This window comes from Anomaloglossus baeobatrachus, chromosome 4 (assembly GCF_048569485.1).
Source record: "Anomaloglossus baeobatrachus isolate aAnoBae1 chromosome 4, aAnoBae1.hap1, whole genome shotgun sequence".
NCBI lineage: Eukaryota > Metazoa > Chordata > Amphibia > Anura > Aromobatidae > Anomaloglossus > Anomaloglossus baeobatrachus.
This window is the reverse complement of record NC_134356.1, coordinates 58544153-58567140: the sequence shown is the minus strand read 5'-3', so window position 1 is coordinate 58567140 and position 22988 is coordinate 58544153. Positions and strand designations below refer to the sequence as shown.

Below are 22988 nucleotides of genomic sequence, written 5' to 3'. Positions count from 1 at the left end.
GTTAATACCAGCAGTAACATAAGGCTACTTTGAAGAAAAAGGAAGTGAGGGGAAAAATGTAAAAATAAATGTCATAAAAAGCTAAAAATAGGCCTTTTTTCTGTGCAGTAATAAAGCGCAGCGTAACTGCATGTATTTGCGCAACGTGCGCACATAGCCTTATAATGTCCGCCCTGCACAGGCGCCGCCGCACTGCTCTATGGGGACTCGCCTCCAGCTCCGGCCAAGCGATCAATGAACGCTAATCTCGTTTCGCCATCCACTACCTCAGGACACACGTGGCTAAAAGACTGCAGCTGATTGGCTCTTCGCCTATCATTCCACGCTCTCATTGGTTGCTCCGCCCTAGCAACCCGGCCGCCATCTTGGAGAGGGCATGGAGGAGCAGTAAAGCCCTTAAACATCGGCGCTTGTTCTAAGTACGCAGGTAAGAGACGGCGAACGGGGTGTGGGGACCCGGAGCAGCGTCCGGGGGTAACGAGGGCTGTAATGGTGGATGGATTGAGCTCTCGGGGGCGTAGAGGGGTGAAGTCCGGTAGGGAGTTAATAAGGCGGACGCTCATTGGACGCCGGGGAGCGCCCGAGTCAGTATGAAGACACATGAATAGGCAGAGGGGGAGGGGGAAGGGATCATGGAGCGCACGATGGAGCGCAGCAGTGTGCAGAGCGGGGAGCTCCGGGCTTAGAGGGGAACTCCACCTGCACTGCCTGCTCCTCAGCTCTGCCCCCACCCCATGCACTGTGCTGCAGCATACATTGGGGAATTATCACGCTTTCTCCACGTTACACCATTTTTTTTTTTTGAATCACGTGTAAATACTTTGTGCACCCAGATCCACAATGACATCTTTGTTACTGGCAGATCTCATTATGCATTTTTGCACAAGCCCCATTTACTGGGTTAATTCTTTTTTGTTGTTTTTGTCGCCTATCATGGGTTTTGTGCACTAGTGACCGCTGCAGCCGATCAGGTGGGCTTGTGCCAGTACATGCAGCACACCGGCAGGGCAGCCAGATCATCGCTACTGGATCTCCTAAAAAATACAGACCGGTGCAGTCTGCTGACATTTGTAGCAGTTAGGCTAGGTTCACATTTCCGTTAAATTGTATCAGTCACAATCCGCGGCTCTGGTAAACAACGCAATCCGTTTAGCGGATTCCGTTGTGTCCCATAGACTTGTATTAGTGGTGAATTGCGACGGATTACCTTGCGTTGCATCCGCTGCGCCGCGGTCAGTTGTTTTTGGACTGACCACCGGGCAGGAACAACGCAGGATGTAACGTTTTTCGGGCCATCAAAATTAACGCACTGCACAGGAATCCGTCAAGCTTGTAACGGATGTCTATGGTGCTCGATAATCCGTCTTACGACGGAATCCAGCGCTGGATTCCCAGCATGTTTGGCACACCCACTGGGCTGTCCCGTACACAAAAGGATCATGACTGATCCGTTAAAAAAGGACGCACAGCGGATGTAATGGACGCGACAGATCAGTTTTTTTCACAGGATTCCTGTGAAAAGCACATCCGTTGCATCAGTTGACATCTAAAAAACGACTGATCCGTTGCTGACGGACCTGACGGATTTAAAACAACGGAAATGTGAACCTAGCCTTAGGCTAAGTTCACACTTCCGTTCTTTTGCTTTCGTCACAATCCATCGCCTTGAGGAATTACGGTATCCTGCAAAGTATTTTGCAGGAATCTATTTTTTCCCCATAGACTTGTATTATCGACGGATTGTGACTGATGACCTTGCGTTGCATCTGCCGTGTGACGGATAAGTCGTTTAGTGACGCTGAATGTAACATTTTTTGGAGCGGCAAAAAAACGCAGGTGTCTGTCGCCATCCGTCAAGAGCTGTAATGGCTGTCTATGGTGCTGGATTCCGCCATAAACCGTCACACGACGGAATCCAGTGCTGGATTCCGTCATGCTCTACTGAGCATGCCCAGCATATCTGTCTCTCCCATTGGGCTGTCCCAAGCACAATCGGATCACGATGGATCCGTCAAAAAACGGACGCACAGCGGATGTAACGGACGCAACAGATCAGTTTTTTCACAGCATTCCTGTGAATGTAATCCTGTGAAATAACACATCCGTTGCATCAGTTGACATCTAAAAAACTACGGATCCGTTGTTGTCTCGCAACGACGGACCTGACAGATTTAAAACAACGGAAGTGTGAACTTAGCCTTATTCATTGCCAGGCAGGGCGTACGGCACAGCCTGAATACGCAGCGCAGTGTACGAACTGACTGCCAGTCTCCTAACCAGAAGTTCAGCATCTGAGTAGAGATGATCGAATACCTCAAATATTCGGCTTCGTGAATAATCAACAAATAGGTCGCCGCTATTCGCGAATATTCGATGCACAATGTAAGTCTATGGGAAGCCCGAATAGTTGTTATTCGGGTTTCCCATAGACTTACATTGCACATCGAATATTCGCGAATAGCGGCGACCTATTAGGCAAATTTTTCCGAAGCCGAATATTTGAGGTATTCGATCAAACCTACATCTGAGGTTTGGACACCCGCAGTCAGTCACGGCACTGCGGACTGTGAAATATGCCCATTTTAACCCCTCCTTACGTGGATGTTTTATTCAGAGGAGGGCTAAATCCGGCAAGTTCCTTCTCCGACACACGATTGTTCATTAATGTCATTAAAGATCCACTAATATCAGCTCATCCATTGTCAAATGTGCTGTCTGGATCCCAACATTAGCAGGAGGGATGCACAGATAATGGGAATCCAGCTGGTGATTGAGTGGAGTACTGAAATGGGGTAAGAAATGCAGCAATCCAGGGAAATAAAAAAAACAAAACAGGTTTTATTCCAAAATCTTTAAAGGGAACCTGTTAGATGCAATATGCACTCAGGATCACGAGCCGTTCTGGGTGTATATTGCTAATCCCTGCCTAACTGTCCCTGTATCTAGTAGCATAGATAAAGAGATCTATAGAAAAAGTGTTTCTAAAGATCTTTTACCGTATGCTAATGAGCGAGGGGAATAGCCCCAATGGCGTTAGTTTCCCAGCCAGTCGCCCCCATTAGCATGTTAGTATACCAATGTGGGTGTGCTAACATGCTAATGAATGTGTATTGTCACAGGATGATCACTCACCTCTCCGCTGCCATCGCCGCCAGACGCTGGATTTCGGCTCAGTGCTCATGACCCCAGAGTTTCGGTCATGTGCACTATGAAGCTGGGTGTACGCGTCCTGGCTTCAAACTGAAGTAGTGCGCATGACCGAAAGTTCGGGGTAATGCGTAAGGAGCCGAAATCCAGAGCTGATGAGGTGAGTGAGATCATCCTGTTACACTGCGTATTCATTAGCATGATAGCACACCCACAGGGGCATGCTAATGGAGCTGACTGGCAAGGGAACTAACGCCCAGGGGACTAGTCCCTGCGCTCATTAGCATACAATAAAAGATCTTTAGAAATACTTTTCTAAAGATCCCTTTATCTATGCTAGTGTATACAGGGACGGTTAGACAGGGATTACTAATATACAACCAGAACTGCTCGTGGTTCTGGGTGCATATTGGACCTGACAGGTTCCCTTTAAAACCTTGATGAGCAAATAAAAAGGAACCATAAAATCAAACTGGGTGACGCGTTTTGAACCACACTGATTTTTAGACATCTTAAATTGAAATGACTAAGAACCAGTGGGGTTTGAAACGCGTCATCCTATCATACTGTAGTCAACCATGTTATTTTATGGTGCACTTTATGGAATAAGACCTGTTTGTTTTACGATTGCTGGATTTCCTAACCTACTAAAGATCCCCTAAACCACAGTATTCCACAGGGCAATCGTGCGCATGCGCCGTACAGTCCTGATGGTGCGCAGAAGTGCCCTGCACGCGCAGAGTTACAGCTGCAACAGCGAGACTGACTGCATTTCCACTAGAGTGAACCTGAGTCCCTGTATCTCAGAATGAACAGATGGATCAAAAATTAATGAAAAGTGGATCAGAACGCTGATGAAAATCAATCGTTTTTTTCCGCATTTGTAAATTCAGCCACAGACGACGGCTTGAAATGAGTAAATAGATTTGCGCGACCCTGGTGTTGATTCTGTGGCTGCTGAACGGAAGCCTTGCGGACTGCCCCACCTGTTGACATATATGTCTCCTCTTCTGATTGGCCGACCCAGCTAATGAAAAGTGAAGCCAGAGATGCCGGCATGTGGGAAGTGATTCGCAGTGTCCCCATCCCGTCCCGACCAGGGTCCTGTGCATCGATTTACTCTACTCAGAACCCCATAGATCCCTATGGTGATATTAGTTTGGATTAGTTCTATGAGACTCCCCTTCAAAATGATATCTTCCATAGTCATACACTGACATTTTTTTACAATACCGTACAATAACAGTAGAGAAACCGCCATTAACCTCCACAACACCGAAAAAACAATATTGTACTGTGAACTACCTACTTCTAGAACCAGCTAATCAGTGGCACAACCATAGGCCCCATGGAAGAGGACTGTTCGCCACAGTTCACAAACAACTCCAAATGCCAAGTTTTTATCTAATGCAAAATTTTGCTGTGAGATAAAAGAAATAATCTGATTCACACCCCAAACCATATATATATATATATATATATATATATATATATATATATATATATATATATATATATATATATATATATATATATATATATATATATATATATATATATATATACACATGTAGCTCAAGTCCAGTCACAAGTGCACACAAGCACGCACAAAACACGCACGCACACACATACAGTATTATGCTCACCTTACCTTCCGTTCCATCGCCGGCCTCCTGGGTCCTGTAGTTCGCCGGTATAGGCTGTGCATCGGCAGGCATCGCAACGAGGCAGAAACTTCCCCTGTCAGCCGCTACTCAAAGGCAGCGCGCTGGCCAATCAGAGGCAAGTGGCTCCTGCCTTTGACGTCAGCGCTCTGGCAGCGGAAGTTCCTCCCTCGTCGTTATAGTAACCCGATACACAGCCCGTACTAGCGAACAGCAAGTCCCAGCAGACCGGCGATGGAAGGTAAGGTGAGCATAATATGTGTGTGTGTGTGTGTGTGTGTGCGTGTGTGGACAACAGGGGACCAGGATGGGACATTTAACAAGTTGTGGAATGAATTGTCTGCGTTGCAATGATTTCCTATGGGAAATCTTGCTTTGTTGAACGAGTAACTGGGTTTACAAGCACAGTCCCAGAACGGATTGTTCTCGTTAACCAAGGTTCCACTGTATATCCTTTGCTGGCAATGACAGAGGTGAAACGTTTTCTGTAAGGCTACTTTCACACATCAGTTTTTTTCCATCAGGTACAATTCGGAAAAAAACGGGTTAAACGGATCCGGTACCGCATCCGTTTTATGCCCATAGATTTGCATTGTTACCGGATTGTACCTGATGGCTTTGCGTTACATCCGTTTTTTTCCGGATGCGGCAAAATTTATCAAAGCGGCGGCCGGAGGCAACGTGTCTTGCAACGTTTTTTTGTCCGGCAAAAAAACCGCATCGCGCCGGATCTAGCGCGATACGGCATGTTTTACAATGAAAGCCTATGGATGCCGGATCCGGCGCAATGCGGTAAAAAATGGATGCGGCTACCGGATCCGTTTTTGTAAACTGCGCATGCACCAAATTAATTAAAAAAACTGATCCTTCAAAAAAAAAAGGACACACCGGATGCAAATACGGATCCACCGGATCCGGTTTTGTACGCATCTGGCATAACGGATCCGTTAAAAACCGGATCCGGTGGATACGGTTTTACATTTTTTTGCCGGATCCTTTGGATCAGGAAAAAAAAGGATTGTGCCTGAATGCAGAAAACTGATGTGTGAAAGTAGCCTAAGGCGGGCTTTGCACGCTGCGACATCGGTAACAATGTGTTACCGATGCTGCAGCGATAGTCCCGCCCCCGTCGCACGTGCGATATCTAGTGAAAGCTGCCGTAGCGATTATCGCTACGGCAGGTTCACACGCACATACCTGCCGTGCGACGTCCCTCTGGCCGGCGACCCGCCTCCTTCCTAAGGGGGCGGGTCGTGTGGCGTCACAGCGACGTCACACGGCAGGCGGCCAATTGAAGCGGAGGGGCGGAGATGAGCAGGATGTAAACATCCCGCCCACCTCCGTCCTTCTCATTGCAGCCGGGAGGCAGGTAGGTGATGATCCTCGCTCCTGCGGCTTCAGACACAGCGATGTGTGCTGCCGCAGGAGCGAGGAACAACATCGCACCTGTCGCTGCACCGGCATTATGGAAATGTCGGAGGCTGCAGCGATGATACGATAACGACGCTTTTGCGCTCGTTCATCGTATCAAAAAGGTTTTACACGTTGCGATATCGACTGCGACGCCGGATGTGCGTCACTTTCGATTTGACCCCATCGACATCGCACGTGCGAATGTCGCAACGTGCAAAGCCGCCCTAAGTCTTCACAAGGTTGGCACTAACTGTTGGTGGTATGTTGGCCCACTCCTCCATGCAGATCTCCTCTAGAGCAGTGGTGTTTTGGGCCTGCCGCTGGGCAACTGGGCATATCCTGGAAGTCCCATGGACAATGAATGCAAGAATGGCCACAACATTATTTTAAGGTCTCATTTTGTTTTTTTTGGACAGGGAAAAAATAGGCAATTTTTCCTCAGTGTGCAGCATGTAGATGTGGCAATGCTATGAATGCTGAAGTGTGGAAGTTATCCACTGATTGCAAGCTTCCTGTGTATACTGTCAACAAGATAAGCTAATAAGTGGTGGAGGCGGGGCTACACAGGACATGTAACATCTAGTCCTGCAGTGATAATCTCCTGCTGATGAAGCACAAATTGTATTGAAACAACAGCAAGCTGCTGAGCAAGTGAGACAGAAGCAGGACGTCTGAGCCAAACTCATGTAAAATGTCAAAAACCTGCTGACAGATTCCCTTTAATCAAAACATACATTATTATTACTTTGGGTTTTCCACTTTCTGCAAAGTAGAGCCCAAGAGGTAGTAATGGCAGACACTATAACAACTTTTAAAAAAAGGCTGGATGATTTCCGCACTACACAACATTGTCGGTTACAGATGAATTACTGATTAAATGTGTAATTGGTGGAGGAAGGTTGAACTAGATGGACCTAGGCCTTTTTTCAACCTAACAGTGTAAAAAAAAAAATGACAGAATTCCATTATTTCACTGACCTTGCCTTCTGAAAGAATGGAATAAAAATTACCCCCAAATTGTACCAATACAATTTACTGCTCCCCACAAAAAAAGAAAGTGCTCACAAAGATCCATCAACAAGAAAACAAGCTATTTGTCTCTCGGTGGTGACCTAAGCCCAATATTTTAGCTTCTTAATTTTTTTTAACACCTTAACGACCGCGGGCAGTAATATTACGACAATTCCACAAAGAAAGACTGCCGCACCAACCCACCCACTCACATCAGCATGTGTTTGCTCTACTCCTGCCACTTTTATTGCACCTTAACTCAATAAAGAATTTGCTGGATCCCGGTGAGTGCTGTCCCTTCTCTGAATTGGACTCTACAGTAATATTACGTCCTAGCGGTCATAATGTTACTGCCCGCAGTCTGCCGCCGGCAGCTTGCCGCGAACAGCGTACATCTCAGCTGATTTTTCCAGCTGAGATGTGTGCCTGCCAGGCACGAGCAGAATCATTATCTGTTCGTGCCGTTTAACCCCTTAAATGGCGCTGTTAATATGTGACAGCGCCATTATAACGGCATCGGCGGTAAACATTTACTCACCGGCCGATACTGGAAGTCACGTGACGTGATCACGTGACTTCTGGTGGTTGTCATGGTAGCACAGGGTCATGTGATGACTCTTGTAGCTCACATGAATTACTTTCGGTATGATAAACAGTTTACTTTCACACATCAGTTTTTTGGCATCAGGCACAATCCGGCGTGTGCCTGATGCAACGGATCCGGCGCAGAATCTGCAAAAACGGATGCGCCTGAACTTTTTTTTGCCGGATCCCATATACCTGATCCATCAAAAAACTGATCCGGTGCATCCGTTTTTGCATCCGTTTCATCCGTTTTTTTGCTGGATCTGTTTATTCAATAAATTAGAGCATGCTCAGTTTACAAAAACGGATCCAGCGGCCACATCCGGTTTTTTGCCGCATTAATCTGGCGTCCATAGGCTTCCACTGTAAATCACGCCGTATTGCGCCGGATCCAGCGCAATGCGTTTTTTTGTCAGAGACAAAAAACGTTACAAGAGACGTGCCATCTGGCCGCTGTATTAGCCAATTACGACGGATCCGGCAAAAGCCGTATACAACGCAAGGCCATCAGGCACAATCTGGTGCTAATACAAATGAATGAGGATAAAACGGATCCGGCGCCGGATCCGTTTTATCCGTTTTTTTCTGGATTGTGCCTGATGAAAAAAAACTGATGTGTGAAAGTAGCCTTAAGGAAAAGAAGCTCTGACTGAGGTATCAGTTAGGATGAGTGGCCTACAGGACTGCCAAGAGAACTTGGGTCCTAAAGTTGTATCCAATAAATATACTTTATGTTCAATCTAAATATCTTGATTATTGTATCATAAAAATGATTAAGTGTCTGATGTTCACATTGTACTACAATACATTTTTCACTTAAATATAAGCAATATATGTGGGAGTCGGAATAAGGGAAATTGAGGAGTCGGAGTCGCAGGTTTGGCTTACCGACTCCACAGCCCTGGTTTACACACCAGACACTGAAAGCTAAATAAAATAAATAAAATTTCTCTTTTGACACAGACATGAGATATTGAATTATTTTCTTCTATAAAAAGAAATGACAAAATCTAATATTTTGACTCATTTGTTAGATTTAGTTCTGTTTATCCACTTTTAGGGCTTCGGTAAAAATCTCATTTTAGGTCAAATGTAGAAATACGGAAACTAGTGAAGAGATCACAAACGTTCAAGCGCCAGCGTGTGTGTATATACTTTTGGTATCGTTGTAATCATACCGATCTGTATAATCATGTTTCCAGGTCATTTGACTTCCCATTGAACATTATAAAAACTAAACCAGAAGAACCAAGGCAGAATTGTGCTTTTATTTTTTTTAGCATGTTACATTATTTATTTTTTTTGTCCTGTTTTCTTGCACATTGTATTGTAAAATAAATGGTGTTATTAAAACCAGAAACTTGACCCACAAAATAAAAAAAACTATATTAATGTAAGGAAAAAAAAAACAGTTTTCCCTTTGAAGAAGGGGAGAAAAAAAATGAACAAAGGGGTTAAAACTTCTTGCTATTACTTACAAGACCTTTTTGTCTTGCGGGGTAAGGCTGTTAATTACGTTTGTAAAAGGATGGCAAATCTAGCAATGTGATCTTTAAATTCTTGGAAAGGAAGGAAGTAATGGATTATGGGGACACATCCGCACCGGGAGGATGATTCACGTTTATTAGTCTTATGCATCATTTACGCTGCACTTTTCTCATTTCCAAGTATTTACATATAATTTGTAGGGAACTATTAATTTAGGGCCTCAAGAGTAATAACCTGAAATGTAAAAACACATCAAAGACCCCCGATTTATTTCCTTTTATTAAGTGTACAATTGATCATCCAAATGAGATGTGTCCATTTCTTTAGACAAATGCTCTTCATAAAACAAAATAATTTGGAAGATGTTTTCTCCTATCTCTGTAGAGTACAAGTCCTCCATTATTCTTCTTGGAAATGTAGAGATAATGGCTGTTACCATGCCCATAATAAAAAGGATGTGTCCCCATATAGTCTAAAAAGTAGACACGCCTCATTGACAAAGTAGAGCACACCTACTTTTCAATTTAGTCATTTCCAGGAGCAGTACCATAAGAACTTAAAGGGAACCTGTCACCAGATTTTTCCCTATTAAACTAAAAGTCTCCCCTTCTGCAGCTTCTGTGCTGCAGTCTATGAAGGTGCACCATGGCCTTGATTCCCCTTCCAGACCCCAAAAATCTAATATATAAAGCTGTGTGTGTGTGTGTGTGTGTGTGTCCATGTCCGCTAAAGGAATCCGCACCGTCGCATTTACAGTCACAAAATTTTGCACAGACGCCTCATGTGACCCAGGGAACGTCGTAGACTATGTTTTGACAGAAAAATGTAACCCCGTGCTTTACAGTTAGTCTCTAAAGTCCTGCCGCCATTAAACTGAATGGAGGTGGGAGCTATAGGTTATTAATAGCAACTGTCAGTGGTTGCTATAGGAACAAAATAAATTGTTAGTTGAAGCTTATGCGTGAGGTAACATGATGTCGGATAGAGAGACAGACTGACAGAGACACAGACAGAGACAGATGGGGAAAGAGACAAATGGGCAAAGAGACAGACCTGGAAAGAGACAGACCTGGAAAGAGACGTACGGGCAAAGAGACGTACGGGCAAAGAGACGTACGGGCAAAGAGACGTACGGGCAAAGAGACGTACGGGCAAAGAGACGTACGGGCAAAGAGACGTACGGGCAAAGAGACAGACCTGGAAAGAGACGGACCTGGAAAGAGACGGACCTGGAAAGAGACGGACCTGGAAAGAGACGGACCTGGAAAGAGACAGACCAAGACAGACGGAAAAGAGACAGACGGGGAAAGAGACAGACACACACATAGAGACAGACACAGAGATAGAGACAGACAGACACAGAGATGGAGACTGATAGGCTGATACAAATACAGACAGAGATAGAAATGGTCAGACATAGACACAGACAGACAAGGAAAGAAACCGGCAGAGAGACAGACAGACAGCGAGACAGAGACTGGGAGAGAGACAGAGAGAGAGTTACTATCCCGGGAAACGCCCGGGTACTACAGCTAGTAACTTTATAAAACTTGGCCGTTAGGTATGCTAATTACCTTGTTTGCGAGATGGGCGGGCTCACTTTCTGCTCCTTTATCCCCCTCCTGTCGCTGATCGGCGTCCTCCTTCCTTGATTGATGGGATGACGCCTCCGTCATCCTCCTCGTCGCATTTTCAAATCTCGTGCCTGTGCAGTTAGGTTGGCTTGCGCAGGCGCAGTTCGCGCTACCATATCGCGGGCAGAGCAGAAAACAGCTGCCCTCGCTCACGCTGGTGAGCTAAATGCGCAGGCGTGAGATTATGGGCGGGTACAGCGCCATGCTCGTACCAGTGACCAGCAGTTTTGAACATGTTGAGGGACGCTGTGTGTAAAATGACATCACTTTTGGGGAGTTTCCAATACAGTTAGGTCCAGAAATATTTGGACAGTGACACAATTTTCACGAGTTGGGCTCTGCATGCCACCACATTGGATTTGAAATGAAACCTCTACAACAGAATTCAAGTGCAGATTGTAACGTTTAATTTGAAGGTTTGAACAAAAATATCTGATAGAAATTGTAGGAATTGTGCACATTTCTTTACAAACACTCCACATTTTAGGAGGTCAAAAGTAATTGGACAAATAAACCAAACCCAAACAAAATATTTTTAGTTTCAATATTTTGTTGCGAATCCTTTGGAGGCAATCACTGCCTTAAGTCTGGAACCCATGGACATCACCAAACGCTGGGTTTCCTCCTTCTTAATGCTTTGCCAGGCCTTTACAGCCGCAGCCTTCAGGTCTTGCTTGTTTGTGGGTCTTTCCGTCTTAAGTCTGGATTTGAGCAAGTGAAATGCATGCTCAATTGGGTTAAGATCTGGTGATTGACTTGGCCATTGCAGAATGTTCCACTTTTTTGCACTCATGAACTCCTGGGTAGCTTTGGCTGTATGCTTGGGGTCATTGTGCATCTGTACTATGAAGCGCCGTCCGATCAAGTTTGCGGCATTTGGCTGAATCTGGGCTGAAAGTATATCCCGGTACACTTCAGAATTCATCCGGCTACTCTTGTCTGCTGTTATGTCATCAATAAACACAAGTGACCCAGTGCCATTGAAAGCCATGCATGCCCATGCCATCTTGTTGCCTCCACCATGTTTTACAGAGGATGTGGTGTGCCTTGGATCATGTGCCGTTCCCTTTCTTCTCCAAACTTTTTTCTTCCCATCATTCTGGTACAGGTTGATCTTTGTCTCATCTGTCCATAGAATACTTTTCCAGAACTGAGCTGGCTTCATGAGGTGTTTTTCAGCAAATTTAACTCTGGCCTGTCTATTTTTGGAATTGATGAATGGTTTGCATCTAGATGTGAACCCTTTGTATTTACTTTCATGGAGTCTTCTCTTTACTGTTGACTTAGAGACAGATACACCTACTTCACTGAGAGTGTTCTGGACTTCAGTTGATGTTGTGAACGGGTTCTTCTTCACCAAGGAAAGTATGCGGCGATCATCCACCACTGTTGTCATCCGTGGACGCCCAGGCCTTTTTGAGTTCCCAAGCTCACCAGTCAATTCCTTTTTTCTCAGAATGTACCCGACTGTTGATTTTGCTACTCCAAACATGTCTGCTATCTCTCTGATGGATTTTTTTCTTTTTTTTTCAGCCTCAGGATGTTCTGCTTCACCTCAATTGAGAGTTCCTTAGACCGCATGTTGTCTTGTCACAACAACAGCTTCCAAATGCAAAACCACACACCTGTAATCAATCCCAGACCTTTTAACTACTTCATTGATTACAGGTTAACGAGGGAGACGCCTTCAGAGTTAATTGCAGCCCTTAGAGTCCCTTGTCCAATTACTTTTGGTCCCTTGAAAAAGAGGAGGCTATGCATTACAGAGCTATGATTCCTAAACCCTTTCTCCGATTTGGATGTGAAAACTCTCATATTGCAGCTGGGAGTGTGCACTTTCAGCCCATATTATATATATAATTGTATTTCTGAACATGTTTTTGTAAACAGCTAAAATAACAAAACTTGTGTCACTGTCCAAATATTTCTGGACCTAACTGTATATATCTCCTTCAAACAAAGTCACTGCAAAACTGAATGAATCTCTAAAAAAAGATTATTACATTTCCTTGAAAAAAAAAAAGGAAAATTACTGCTACAATTTTAAAGTTTCTAACATCCTAAGAAAAAAAAGAACATTTTACAGATAGTGCTGATGTAAAGCAGCTATGAGGTTAAGTAAAGTTTGAAAATTGCTAATTTTTAGGCTATGTGCGCATGTTGCGTAATTACATGCAGTTACGCTGCGCTTTGTAGCGCAGCGTAACTGCATGCGTCCTGCGTCCCCTGCATAATGTATGGAGATTGTGCAGGGGCCGTGCGCACGTGGCGTCTTAGAGAGCAGTGCTTCGGCTGCTGCCCGAAGCGCGCGTTCTAAGAAGTGACATGTCACTTCTTCCGTGCGCTTTGCCGGCAGCTCCTGCTCTGTCTATGGGAGGAGCTGCAGGCAGAGCGCATGGAATCGGCTTTTTTTTTTTCACTACGGACATTTTCAGCAGCGATTTGAAGCACACGTGTGCTCTTCAGATCGCTGCAGAAATTTCTGCAGTGAAGTACGCAACGTGCGCACATAGCCTTAGACATTTTTGTGAAATTTTTAATGTTTATTCATAAATGCAAAACATATCGGCTTACATTTACCATTATCATAAAATATAGCATGTCCCGAAAAAGCAATCTCAAAATAACTGGGATATGTAGAAACATTGCAGATAAATCATTCACACACTCGAGTAAGAGAAAAGAGAAAAAGTGCAGCTGCACCCAGCTGTCCCTGTACAGACTAAAAGACCCTAGACACTCAACTAAAAGTGCCACCTCAGGCTCCCTAACAGGCTGTTGAGGGGTTTCTCGTGTCTCCTGAAGGACCAGAGGGGAGGCCGGCTCACACAGCCTACAAGGGGAGAAGATGGTGTGCAGAAACTAAGGGTGAGATAAACAGAAACAAATTCGGGGAAAAGATTAAGGGGCTGAGAAGGAAAACACCGACTCACAGCAGGCAATCTGCTGATGTTTACTTTTCGGGGAACCCCTAAGGCTATGTGCCCACGTAGTGGTTTTTTTTGTGTTTTTCCTTGCTTATTTTAATCAGTAAAAAAGCAAGGAAAAAGCATCCCTGCAAAGTCTGAGAATCGTGAGTTGCTGTGCACTTGCTGCTTCTTTTTTCTTTCAGATTTTGTTGCTGAAAAAAGATTGGTGCAGCATGGTGTGTGATGCTCTCCGTAGCTCAGTAACCCGGGTCATCATGATGATTACCCAGGGTTACTATGGCAGTGATCTGGTCCCTGTGATCGAATTACAGGGCCCCAATTGCCAGGGAGCGGTAAGGCCACAGCAAGCTCCGGTCACATGACAGCATGTGACCGGAGCTTGCCGTGATGCCATTGTACAGTATTGCACTGTATTGGAGTGTGCCGGATCCGGCAATCCGGCGAAATGTCGGATGTGTGAAACGGGCCTAAGCGATCCCTCTCCCTGCCTTCTGAATTCTGCGATCGCATTGATCGCAACATTCAAGGGGTTAAATTGCTACTCCGAGCAGTGAAAGCCGGGTCCCAGCTGTAACATCAGCCGGTGACTCTGCAATTGTGGGGGTTCGGGCACTGTACCCCCACAATCGTTGCAATGACTAAAAAAAACGCACAAAAAGAAGCATGAGAAAAAAAACGCAAAAAAAAAAAATGCATTTTTTTTCCTGTCAAAACATGCTTTTCTTTTTTTGGGTGCAGAAAAGAAGCATACAAAAAAGCAACGTGGGCACGTGGCCTAATATTAAGGGCTGGAAGTCCACTTGGAAATATAGCCAACAAGCAAGTGCAGTGTGGGGGGAGCATATATAACCCAGCCCTGGATGTGATAGGACAAACAATAGCGGGAAAATGAGAAACACCTGGAGAGGAGCAGTCGGAAAGGAAAACAAAAACCATAAGAACCATCAACATTTTTATAAAGAAGAGAAGGCAGACCAAGGAACGAACCACAAAACCACAGGTCCACCACATGGAAGCCCCAAATCGAGCCATGACGGCTATTGCCACATGAAGTGACTCATCTCAAATTTGAACAATTTGGCCTTGTCACCAAGGGAGTAAAACTGGCAATTCCCTCACCAGTCTAAAACAGATGATCATTAACACAGTCGTGTCTCTATATTGTACTGTAAAGCTAGAGTACCACTTTTTTTTTTTTTTTTCCTTTTAGAAATGGATGATCCTTTTGATGGTAATGAGGTAACAGTGGAGTCTGAAGAGATAGAGGAACACTATGCACCTGCTAAGCCTCCAGTGAAGAAGAAGAAATATAGGGGCTGCTCAGAACAAGGGGAGACCATGAAGAAACCAAGGTAAGAGGGTTTACATCGGCTTCTCTGCACCTATGACTTTGAGGAATACTTTTCCATTGGACAGACCATACAATAATAAGCTGATCACCAGGCGTCCTACTTGTGGGCTTTTCCAAAAATGCATAAAATATGTGTGATAACATGACAGCAAGTGTTTTGGTTTCCCTGCAGCTCCATCACTGGTGGACTGGGGTATTACAGGGCATTCAAGTAAAGTAAATGGGCTGTCCCTGTAATACCCAGATACGGGGTCCTCCAGAGAGAGAGACACTCTTTGTAGTTGCTGTCCGATGCGACTGATGGTGTCAGTTATATATGATATACTCATCTTTATAAAGGAGGTTATCCGCTACTGTACAAACCCTGCTCGATCACTCCAGGACCCCATTCCAAATAAAAACAAAGAATACTCGTATTTTTAACGAGGTTCTGGAATTGGGCGTCCAGTAACGGACCACCTCATTAACACAGAATTCCTGAAAGGGAACCTGTCAGGTGCAATATACACCCTAGTAGCATAAATAAAGAGATCTTTAGAAAAAGTATTTCTAAAGATCGTTTCTTATATGCTAATGAGGCCAGGGAGTAGTCACAAGGGCATGAGTTCCCTTGGCTAACCGGACCACATAGCATGTTAGCACACCCTTGTGGGCGTACTGACATGCTAACGAATATGCAGCTTTGCCGCACATACCTCAGTCTTGATGGCGGCTGGTAAAGGATGGATGCGCACTGCACATGATCTGGAGTCCTTTGGACTTCCGGTCATGCGCACTAAATTGATGCTGGGTGTAAGCTTCTCCGCTTCACTGAGGTACTGTGTGCTTGACTGGAAGTCCCGGGGACTCTGGATCATGCGCAGTGCACATCCATCCTTTGCCAAACGCCATCAAGACTGAGGTATGTGCCATGAAGCTGCACATTCATTAGCCATCAAGACTGAGATACGTGCGGCGTCGCTGTGCATTCATTAGCATGTTAGTACTGTTGGTATATACAACAGTTGATGGACTTCTTTGTTTGTGTGAAGGAGGACTTTGTGCTGATCTAACAGTAGATGGCGATGTTGTTTCCTTACTCACTGTACTGTAAAAGTCTTGTTGTTTTTCTTTCTAGTTTCTCTTTCTCTCCCTGATGCAATGCTGTATCACTGTACATAATTTTACCTTATGCTCAGAAGTAAAGAGCTTGCAATCCTATGTAATCTGCTCTGTGAACTTTCTTCTGCAACTGGGAAGCTAGAAGCTGTGCAACAAGTACGCCCACAGGGGCATGTTAACATGCTAAGGGAGCCAACTAGCCAAGGGAGCTCACGCCCTTACGACTAGTCCCTGCGCTTATTAGCATATAATAAACGATGTTTGTAAATACTTTTCTTTGTCGCTCCATTGGGAGACCCAGACAATTGGGTGTATAGCTTCTGCCTCCGGAGGCCACACAAAGTATTACACTTTAAAAAGTGTAACCCCTCCCCTCTGCCTATACACCCCCCTGTGCATCACGGGCTCCTCAGTTTTATGCTTTGTGTGGAAGGAGGCACACATCCACTCACACATCTCCATTTTAGTCAGCAGCAGCTGCTGATTGTATCGGTTGGAAGAAAAGAGGGCTCCCACGGGGCCCCCGGCATGCTCCCTTCTCACCCCACTAAGTCGGCGGTGCTGTTAAGGTTGAGGTACCCATTGCGGGTACAGAGGCTGGAGCCACATGCCGTTTTCCTTCACCATCCCTGAGGGCTCTGGTAGAAGTGGGATCCGAAGCGGTCATCCAGGTTCTGGGACCGTGCTCCCTCCGCAGCCCCTGAGGGAATCTGCTGGACAGGAGCTTATCTATCTTCAGGGACAGGGCCCTGCATCCACGAGGTACTCTGTGTCCCTATGGGGACGGTGTATGGAGCGCCTGGTTTCCAGACGCCGCATCTGACTGCTGAATAGTGAAGACCGGGGACTACCGCGCCGACCGCGCCTGCTTGTCGGCCGCGGTATTAAATTTAGTCCCCGGCTTCATCGCGGCCTAGTGGAAAAACTCCCACCCCGGCCCTCACGTCAGATGTGAGGGCCGGGGCATCCTGTATGCTCCCTCCCCCCTCACTGATCACTGTGGGGACCCCAGATTTCCGCACTTTTCATAACGCCGCCCATGGCTTCACTCCTCCCCTGAGAGCTCCGGCAGCCATCTTTAGGACATTCTGCCGGTGGAGAATCACAGAGAACAGCTCTGCAGCTCTGGGAGACAAGGCAGGGAATCTGGAGCACACACACCCCGCTTTTTAGCGGTCGGTAAGCCGCACCGGTCACTCGGTGTTGGTCCCCCTGGGTGCCGGTATAGATACGTATATTTATACTTATTTCTGTTCGGCCGGGGTATACCCTGTTTTCTATATACCCTCAGTGATCACGCTCCTGGAACACAACAGCATGTCGACCACAAGGAGCAAGGGCACTAAAGCACAGGGGTTTTTTGCGACATGTACCTCTTGTAGGGCCATGTTACCTGCGGGTTCCACCTACCCTCACTGTGAGCAATGCTCGGCCCCTGTTACGCTTGCTCAGCCGGAGCCTCGGTCTCTAGTGGGCCCCTCGGCTCAGGCAGACCCCCCTGCTTCCACTGTCCAGGTGGCAGCGACAGAGTTTGCAGTTTTTGCTGAAAAGCTCTCAGAGTCACTCTGACAATCCATGGCTCAGTCTATGGACAAATGGTCTGCCAAGTTGCTGGAAGCCCTGCAGTCCAGACCGGTCCTTTCACAGGCCCCCAGACCCTGTTAGATCGGCGCCTCCAGGTCCCTCTCGGTGCACCCCGGCCGGGGTGGACCCTAGGTCTCACGTGGAGGACTCCTCCACGGACTACAGTCCCAGACCAGCTAAGCGGGCTCGCTTAGAATCTTCCCCGACTTCTTCACGCTGCTCGGGTTCCCAGCTTGAGGACTCTCTGGAGGACGAGGAGGAGGTTGCAGCTCAGGGCTCGGACCCTGATGTTGCTCTCAATCTTGATACACCTGAAGGGGACGCCTTAGTAAATGATCTTATCTCGTCCATCAATCAGGTGTTGGATCTATCTCCCCCACCTCCTCCTATAGAGGAGTCGGCCTCTCAGCAGGAGAAACACCAGTTTCGGTTTCCCAAACGTACACGGAGTGCATTTTTTGATCACTCTAACTTCAGGGATGCTGTCCAGAAGCCCAGAGCGGTTCCGGACAAGCGCTTTACTAAGCGCCTTACTGACACACGTTACCCCTTCCCCTCTGACGTAGTTAAGGGTTGGGCTCAATGTCCTAAGGTGGATCCCCCAGTCTCCAGATTGGCGGCTAGATCTGTGGTTTCGGTGGCAGATGGCTCATCACTAAAAGATGCCACTGACAGGCAGATAGAACTCCTGGTGAAATCCATCTATGAGGCCACGGGCGCGTCTTTTGCCCCGGCTTTTGTAGCCATGTGGGCACTCCAAGCTATCTCAGCTTGTCTGGCTGAGATTAATGCGGTCACACGTACGTCTGCCCCGCAGGTTTCATCTTTAACCTCTCAGGCGTCGGCGTTTTCTTCCTACGCCATGAACGCAGTCCTAGACTCTGCTAGCCGTACAGCGGTGGCATCCGCTAATTCTGTTGCAGTCCGCAGGGCCATGTGGCTGCGCGAATGGAAGGCAGACTCGGCTTCCAAGAGGTTCTTAACCGGTTTGCCGTTTTCTGGCGAGAGATTGTTTGGCGAACGATTGGATGAGATTATTAAGGAATCCAAGGGAAAGGACTCCTCCTTACCCCAGTCCAAACCTAAGAGACCTCAGCAACGAAAAATACAATCGAGGTTTCGGTCCTTTCGTCCCTCCGCCAAGCCACAGTCCTCTTCGTCCAATAGACAGGACAAAGGCCAGAGGAACTCCTATGCGTGGCGGTCTAAGTCACGCCCCCAAAAGGCCGCCGGAGGCACCACCTCCAAGGCAGCCTCCTCATGACTCACGGCATCCCCGAACCGCATCCTCGGTCGGTGGCAGGCTCTCCCGCTTTCGCGACGCCGGGTGACCACATGTTCAAGACCGATGGGTGAGAGACATCCTGTCTCACGGTTACAGGATAGAGTTCAGCTCTCGTCCTCCGACTCGTTTTTTCAGAACATCCCCACCCCCCGCGCGAGCAGCCGCACTTTTTCAAGCAGTGGACGCTCTGAAAAAAGAAGGAGTCGTGACCCCCGTTCCCACTGAGGAACAGGGTCGCGGTTTTTATTCCAACTTATTCGTGGTGCCAAAGAAAGACGGATCATTCCGTCCCGTTCTGGACCTCAAATTGCTCAACAAACACGTGAGCACCAGACGATTCCGGATGGAATCTCTCCGCTCGGTCATCGCCTCGATGTCACAAGGAGACTTCCTTGCATCGATCGACATCAAGGATGCTTATCTCCATGTGCCGATCGCACCAAAACATCAACGCTTTTTGCGTTTCGCCATCGGGGACGAACACCTTCAGTTCGTGGCATTGCCCTTCGGCCTGGCGACAGCCCCACGGGTTTTCACCAAAGTCATGGCAGCCGTTGTGGCGGTCCTGCATTCTCAGGGACACTCGGTGATTCCCTACTTAGACGATCTCCTAGTCAGGGCACCGTCTCGGGCAGCGTGTCAACACAGCCTTACCGTCGCTCTGGAGACCCTCCAGCAGTTCGGGTGGCTCATCAACTTCCCAAAATCCAAGTTGACACCGACCCAATCTCTGACCTATCTAGGGATGGAGTTTCATACACAGTCAGCGGTAGTCAAGCTACCACTAGACAAACAGCTGTCACTGCAGGCAGGGGTGCAATCTCTGATTCAGACTCAGTCACACCCCTTGAGACGCCTCATGCACTTCCTGGGGAAGATGGTGGCAGCGATGGAAGCAGTGCCCTTCGCGCAATTCCATCTGCGTCCGCTCCAGTGGGACATTCTCCACAAATGGGACAGGAGGTCGAACTCTCTCGACAGGAACGTCTCTCTTTCCCCTGCAACGAAGACGTCTCTTCAGTGGTGGCTTCTTCCCACTTCTCTATCACAGGGAAAATCCTTCCTGCCCCCAGCCTGGGCTGTGGTCACCACGGACGCGAGCCTTTCAGGGTGGGGAGCGGTATTCCTCCATCACAGAGCTCAGGGAACCTGGACTCCGATAGAGTCTTCCCTTCAGATCAATGTACTGGAGATCAGGGCAGTGTATCTGGCACTATTGGCTTTCCAGCAGTTGCTGGAGGGCAGGCAGATCCGTATCCAGTCGGACAACGCCACTGCCGTCGCATACATCAACCACCAAGGCGGCACGAGGAGTCGTCAAGCCTTCCAAGAAGTCCAGCGAATTCTACAGTGGGTGGAAGCCACAGCATCCACCATCTCCGCAGTTCACATACCGGGCGTAGAAAACTGGGAGGCAGATTTTCTCAGTCGTCAGGGCATGGATGCGGGGGAATGGTCCCTGCACCCAGAAGTGTTTCGAGAGATCTGTCGCCGCTGGGGAACGCCGGACGTCGATCTCATGGCGTCACGGCACAACAACAAGGTCCCGGCCTTCATGGCACGATCTCAAGATCACAGAGCTCTGGCGGCGGACGCATTAGTCCAGGATTGGTCGCAGTTTCGACTGCCTTATGTATTTCCTCCTCTGGCAATGCTGCCCAGAGTACTACGCAAGATCAGGTCCGACTGCCGTCGCGCCATTCTCGTCGCCCCAGACTGGCCGAGGCGGTCATGGTACCCGGATCTGTGGCATCTCACGGTGGGTCAGCCGTGGGCGCTGCCAGACCGCCCAGACTTTCTGTCGCAAGGGCCGTTTTTCCATCTGAATTCTGCGGCCCTCAACCTGACTGTGTGGCCATTGAGTCCTGGCTCCTAGCGTCTTCAGGGTTGTCTCAGGATGTCATTGCCACTATGAGACAGGCCAGGAAACCGACGTCCGCCAAGATCTATCACAGGACTTGGCGGATTTTCTTGTCCTGGTGTTCTGATAAGGGTTTTACTCCCTGGCCTTTTGCCTTACCCACTTTTCTTTCCTTCCTTCAATCCGGAATGGATAAGGGGTTGTCACTTAGCTCTCTCAAGGGGCAAGTTTCGGCACTCTCAATATTCTTTCAAAAGCGCCTGGCCAGGCTTCCGCAGGTCCGAACGTTCCTGCAGGGAGTTTGCCACATAGTCCCACCTTACAGGCGCCCGCTTGAACCCTGGGACCTTAACAGGGTGCTAACGGCTCTTCAGAAACCGCCTTTTGAGCCGCTGCGGGATGTCTCCTTATCACGTCTTTCGCAGAAAGTGGCATTTCTAGTAGCAGTTACTTCACTCCGTAGAGTGTCGGAGCTTGCAGCACTGTCATGCAAAGCCCCCTTCCTGGTTTTTCACCAGGATAAGGTGGTTCTCCGTCCTGTTCCGGAATTTCTCCCTAAGGTGGTATCGCCTTTTCATCTCAATCAGGATATCACCTTACCTTCATTTTGCCCTAATCCAATTCACCGCTTTGAAAAGGATTTGCACTCATTAGATCTAGTGAGAGCACTCCGTTTCTACGTGTCTCGCACAGCGCCCCTGCGCCGTTCAGATGCGCTTTTTTGTCCTTGTGGCTGGTCAGCGTAAGGGTTCGCAAGCTTCCAGGTCAACCTTGGCTCGGTGGATCAAGGAACCGATTCTTGAAGCTTACCGTTCTTCGGGGCTTCCGATTCCTTCGGGGCTGAAAGCCCATTCTACCAGAGCCGTGGGGGCGTCCTGGGCATTGCGGCACCAGGCAACGGCTCTACAAGTGTGTCAGGCAGCTACGTGGTCTAGTATGCACACTTTCACAAAGCACTATCAAGTGCATGCCTATGCTTCGGCAGATGCCAGTCTAGGTAGGCAAGTCCTTCAGGCGGCGGTGGCCCACCTGTAAGAGGGAGTCGTGTCGGCTCTTGTTATCGAGGTATTCTTTTACCCACCCAGGGACTGCTTTTGGACGTCCCAATTGTCTGGGTCTCCCAATGGAGCGACAAAGAAGGGAATTTTGTTTACTTACCGTAAATTCCTTTTCTTCTAGCTCCTATTGGGAGACGCAGCACCCGCCCCTGTTTTCCTTCGGGCTAGTTGTTCGTTTGTGTACACATGTTGTTCATTTTCAATTGTTTTATGGTTTTCAGTTCTCCGAACATCCTTCGGATTGAATTTACCTTAAACCAATTTATAAGTTTCCTCCTTCCTGCTTTTGCACCAAAACTGAAGAGCCCGTGATGCACGGGGGGGTGTATAGGCAGAGGGGAGGGGTTACACTTTTGAGTGTAATACTTTGTGTGGCCTCCGGAGGCAGAAGCTATACACCCAATTGTCTGGGTCTCCCAATAGGAGCTAGAAGAAAAGGAATTTACGGTAAGTAAACAAAATTCCCTTCTTTCTAAAGATCTCTTTATCTATGCTACTAGATACAGGGACCGTTTGGCAGGAATTACTAATATGCACCCAGAACTGCTCGTGGTTCTGGGTACATATTGTACCTGACAGGTTCCCTTTAAAGGTGTTGTCCACTACTTATCATTTCCCATGTTTGGCTCCATTAAAATAAAAATTCATATACACCCCTCCTGTGCTGGCGCCTTTTTAGTGGTGTCGGTGCTTGCGTTCCCGGGGCTCACGTGAGTTTGTGATATCTCGTGAGCACCACGTCCAATCAACGCCAACTTCTCTGCCCCCCTTCGGACAAATGATTAATCAACAGGAAGTGAGAGCTGCTACTGCCATTCACTTCCTGTTGATTAATCATTTGTCTGAAGGAGGGGACAGTGATGTCGGCGTTGGTTG

General features: G+C 47.4%; 1 protein-coding gene across 2 annotated transcripts in view; it reads left to right on the top strand.

Moving 5' to 3' along the window:
• Positions 1 to 352: 352 nt before the first annotated feature.
• HMGXB3 (HMG-box containing 3) overlaps positions 353 to 22988 on the top strand; it is a 230694-nt gene continuing 208058 nt past the window's right edge. For both annotated transcript variants that reach the window (XM_075344369.1, XM_075344368.1), the window contains exons 1-2: positions 353 to 427; positions 15083 to 15224. In XM_075344369.1, the coding sequence (XP_075200484.1) occupies positions 15085 to 15224 (140 nt within the window). In that variant the 5' untranslated portion in view covers positions 353 to 427; positions 15083 to 15084. The remainder of the gene's footprint in view (positions 428 to 15082; positions 15225 to 22988) is intronic.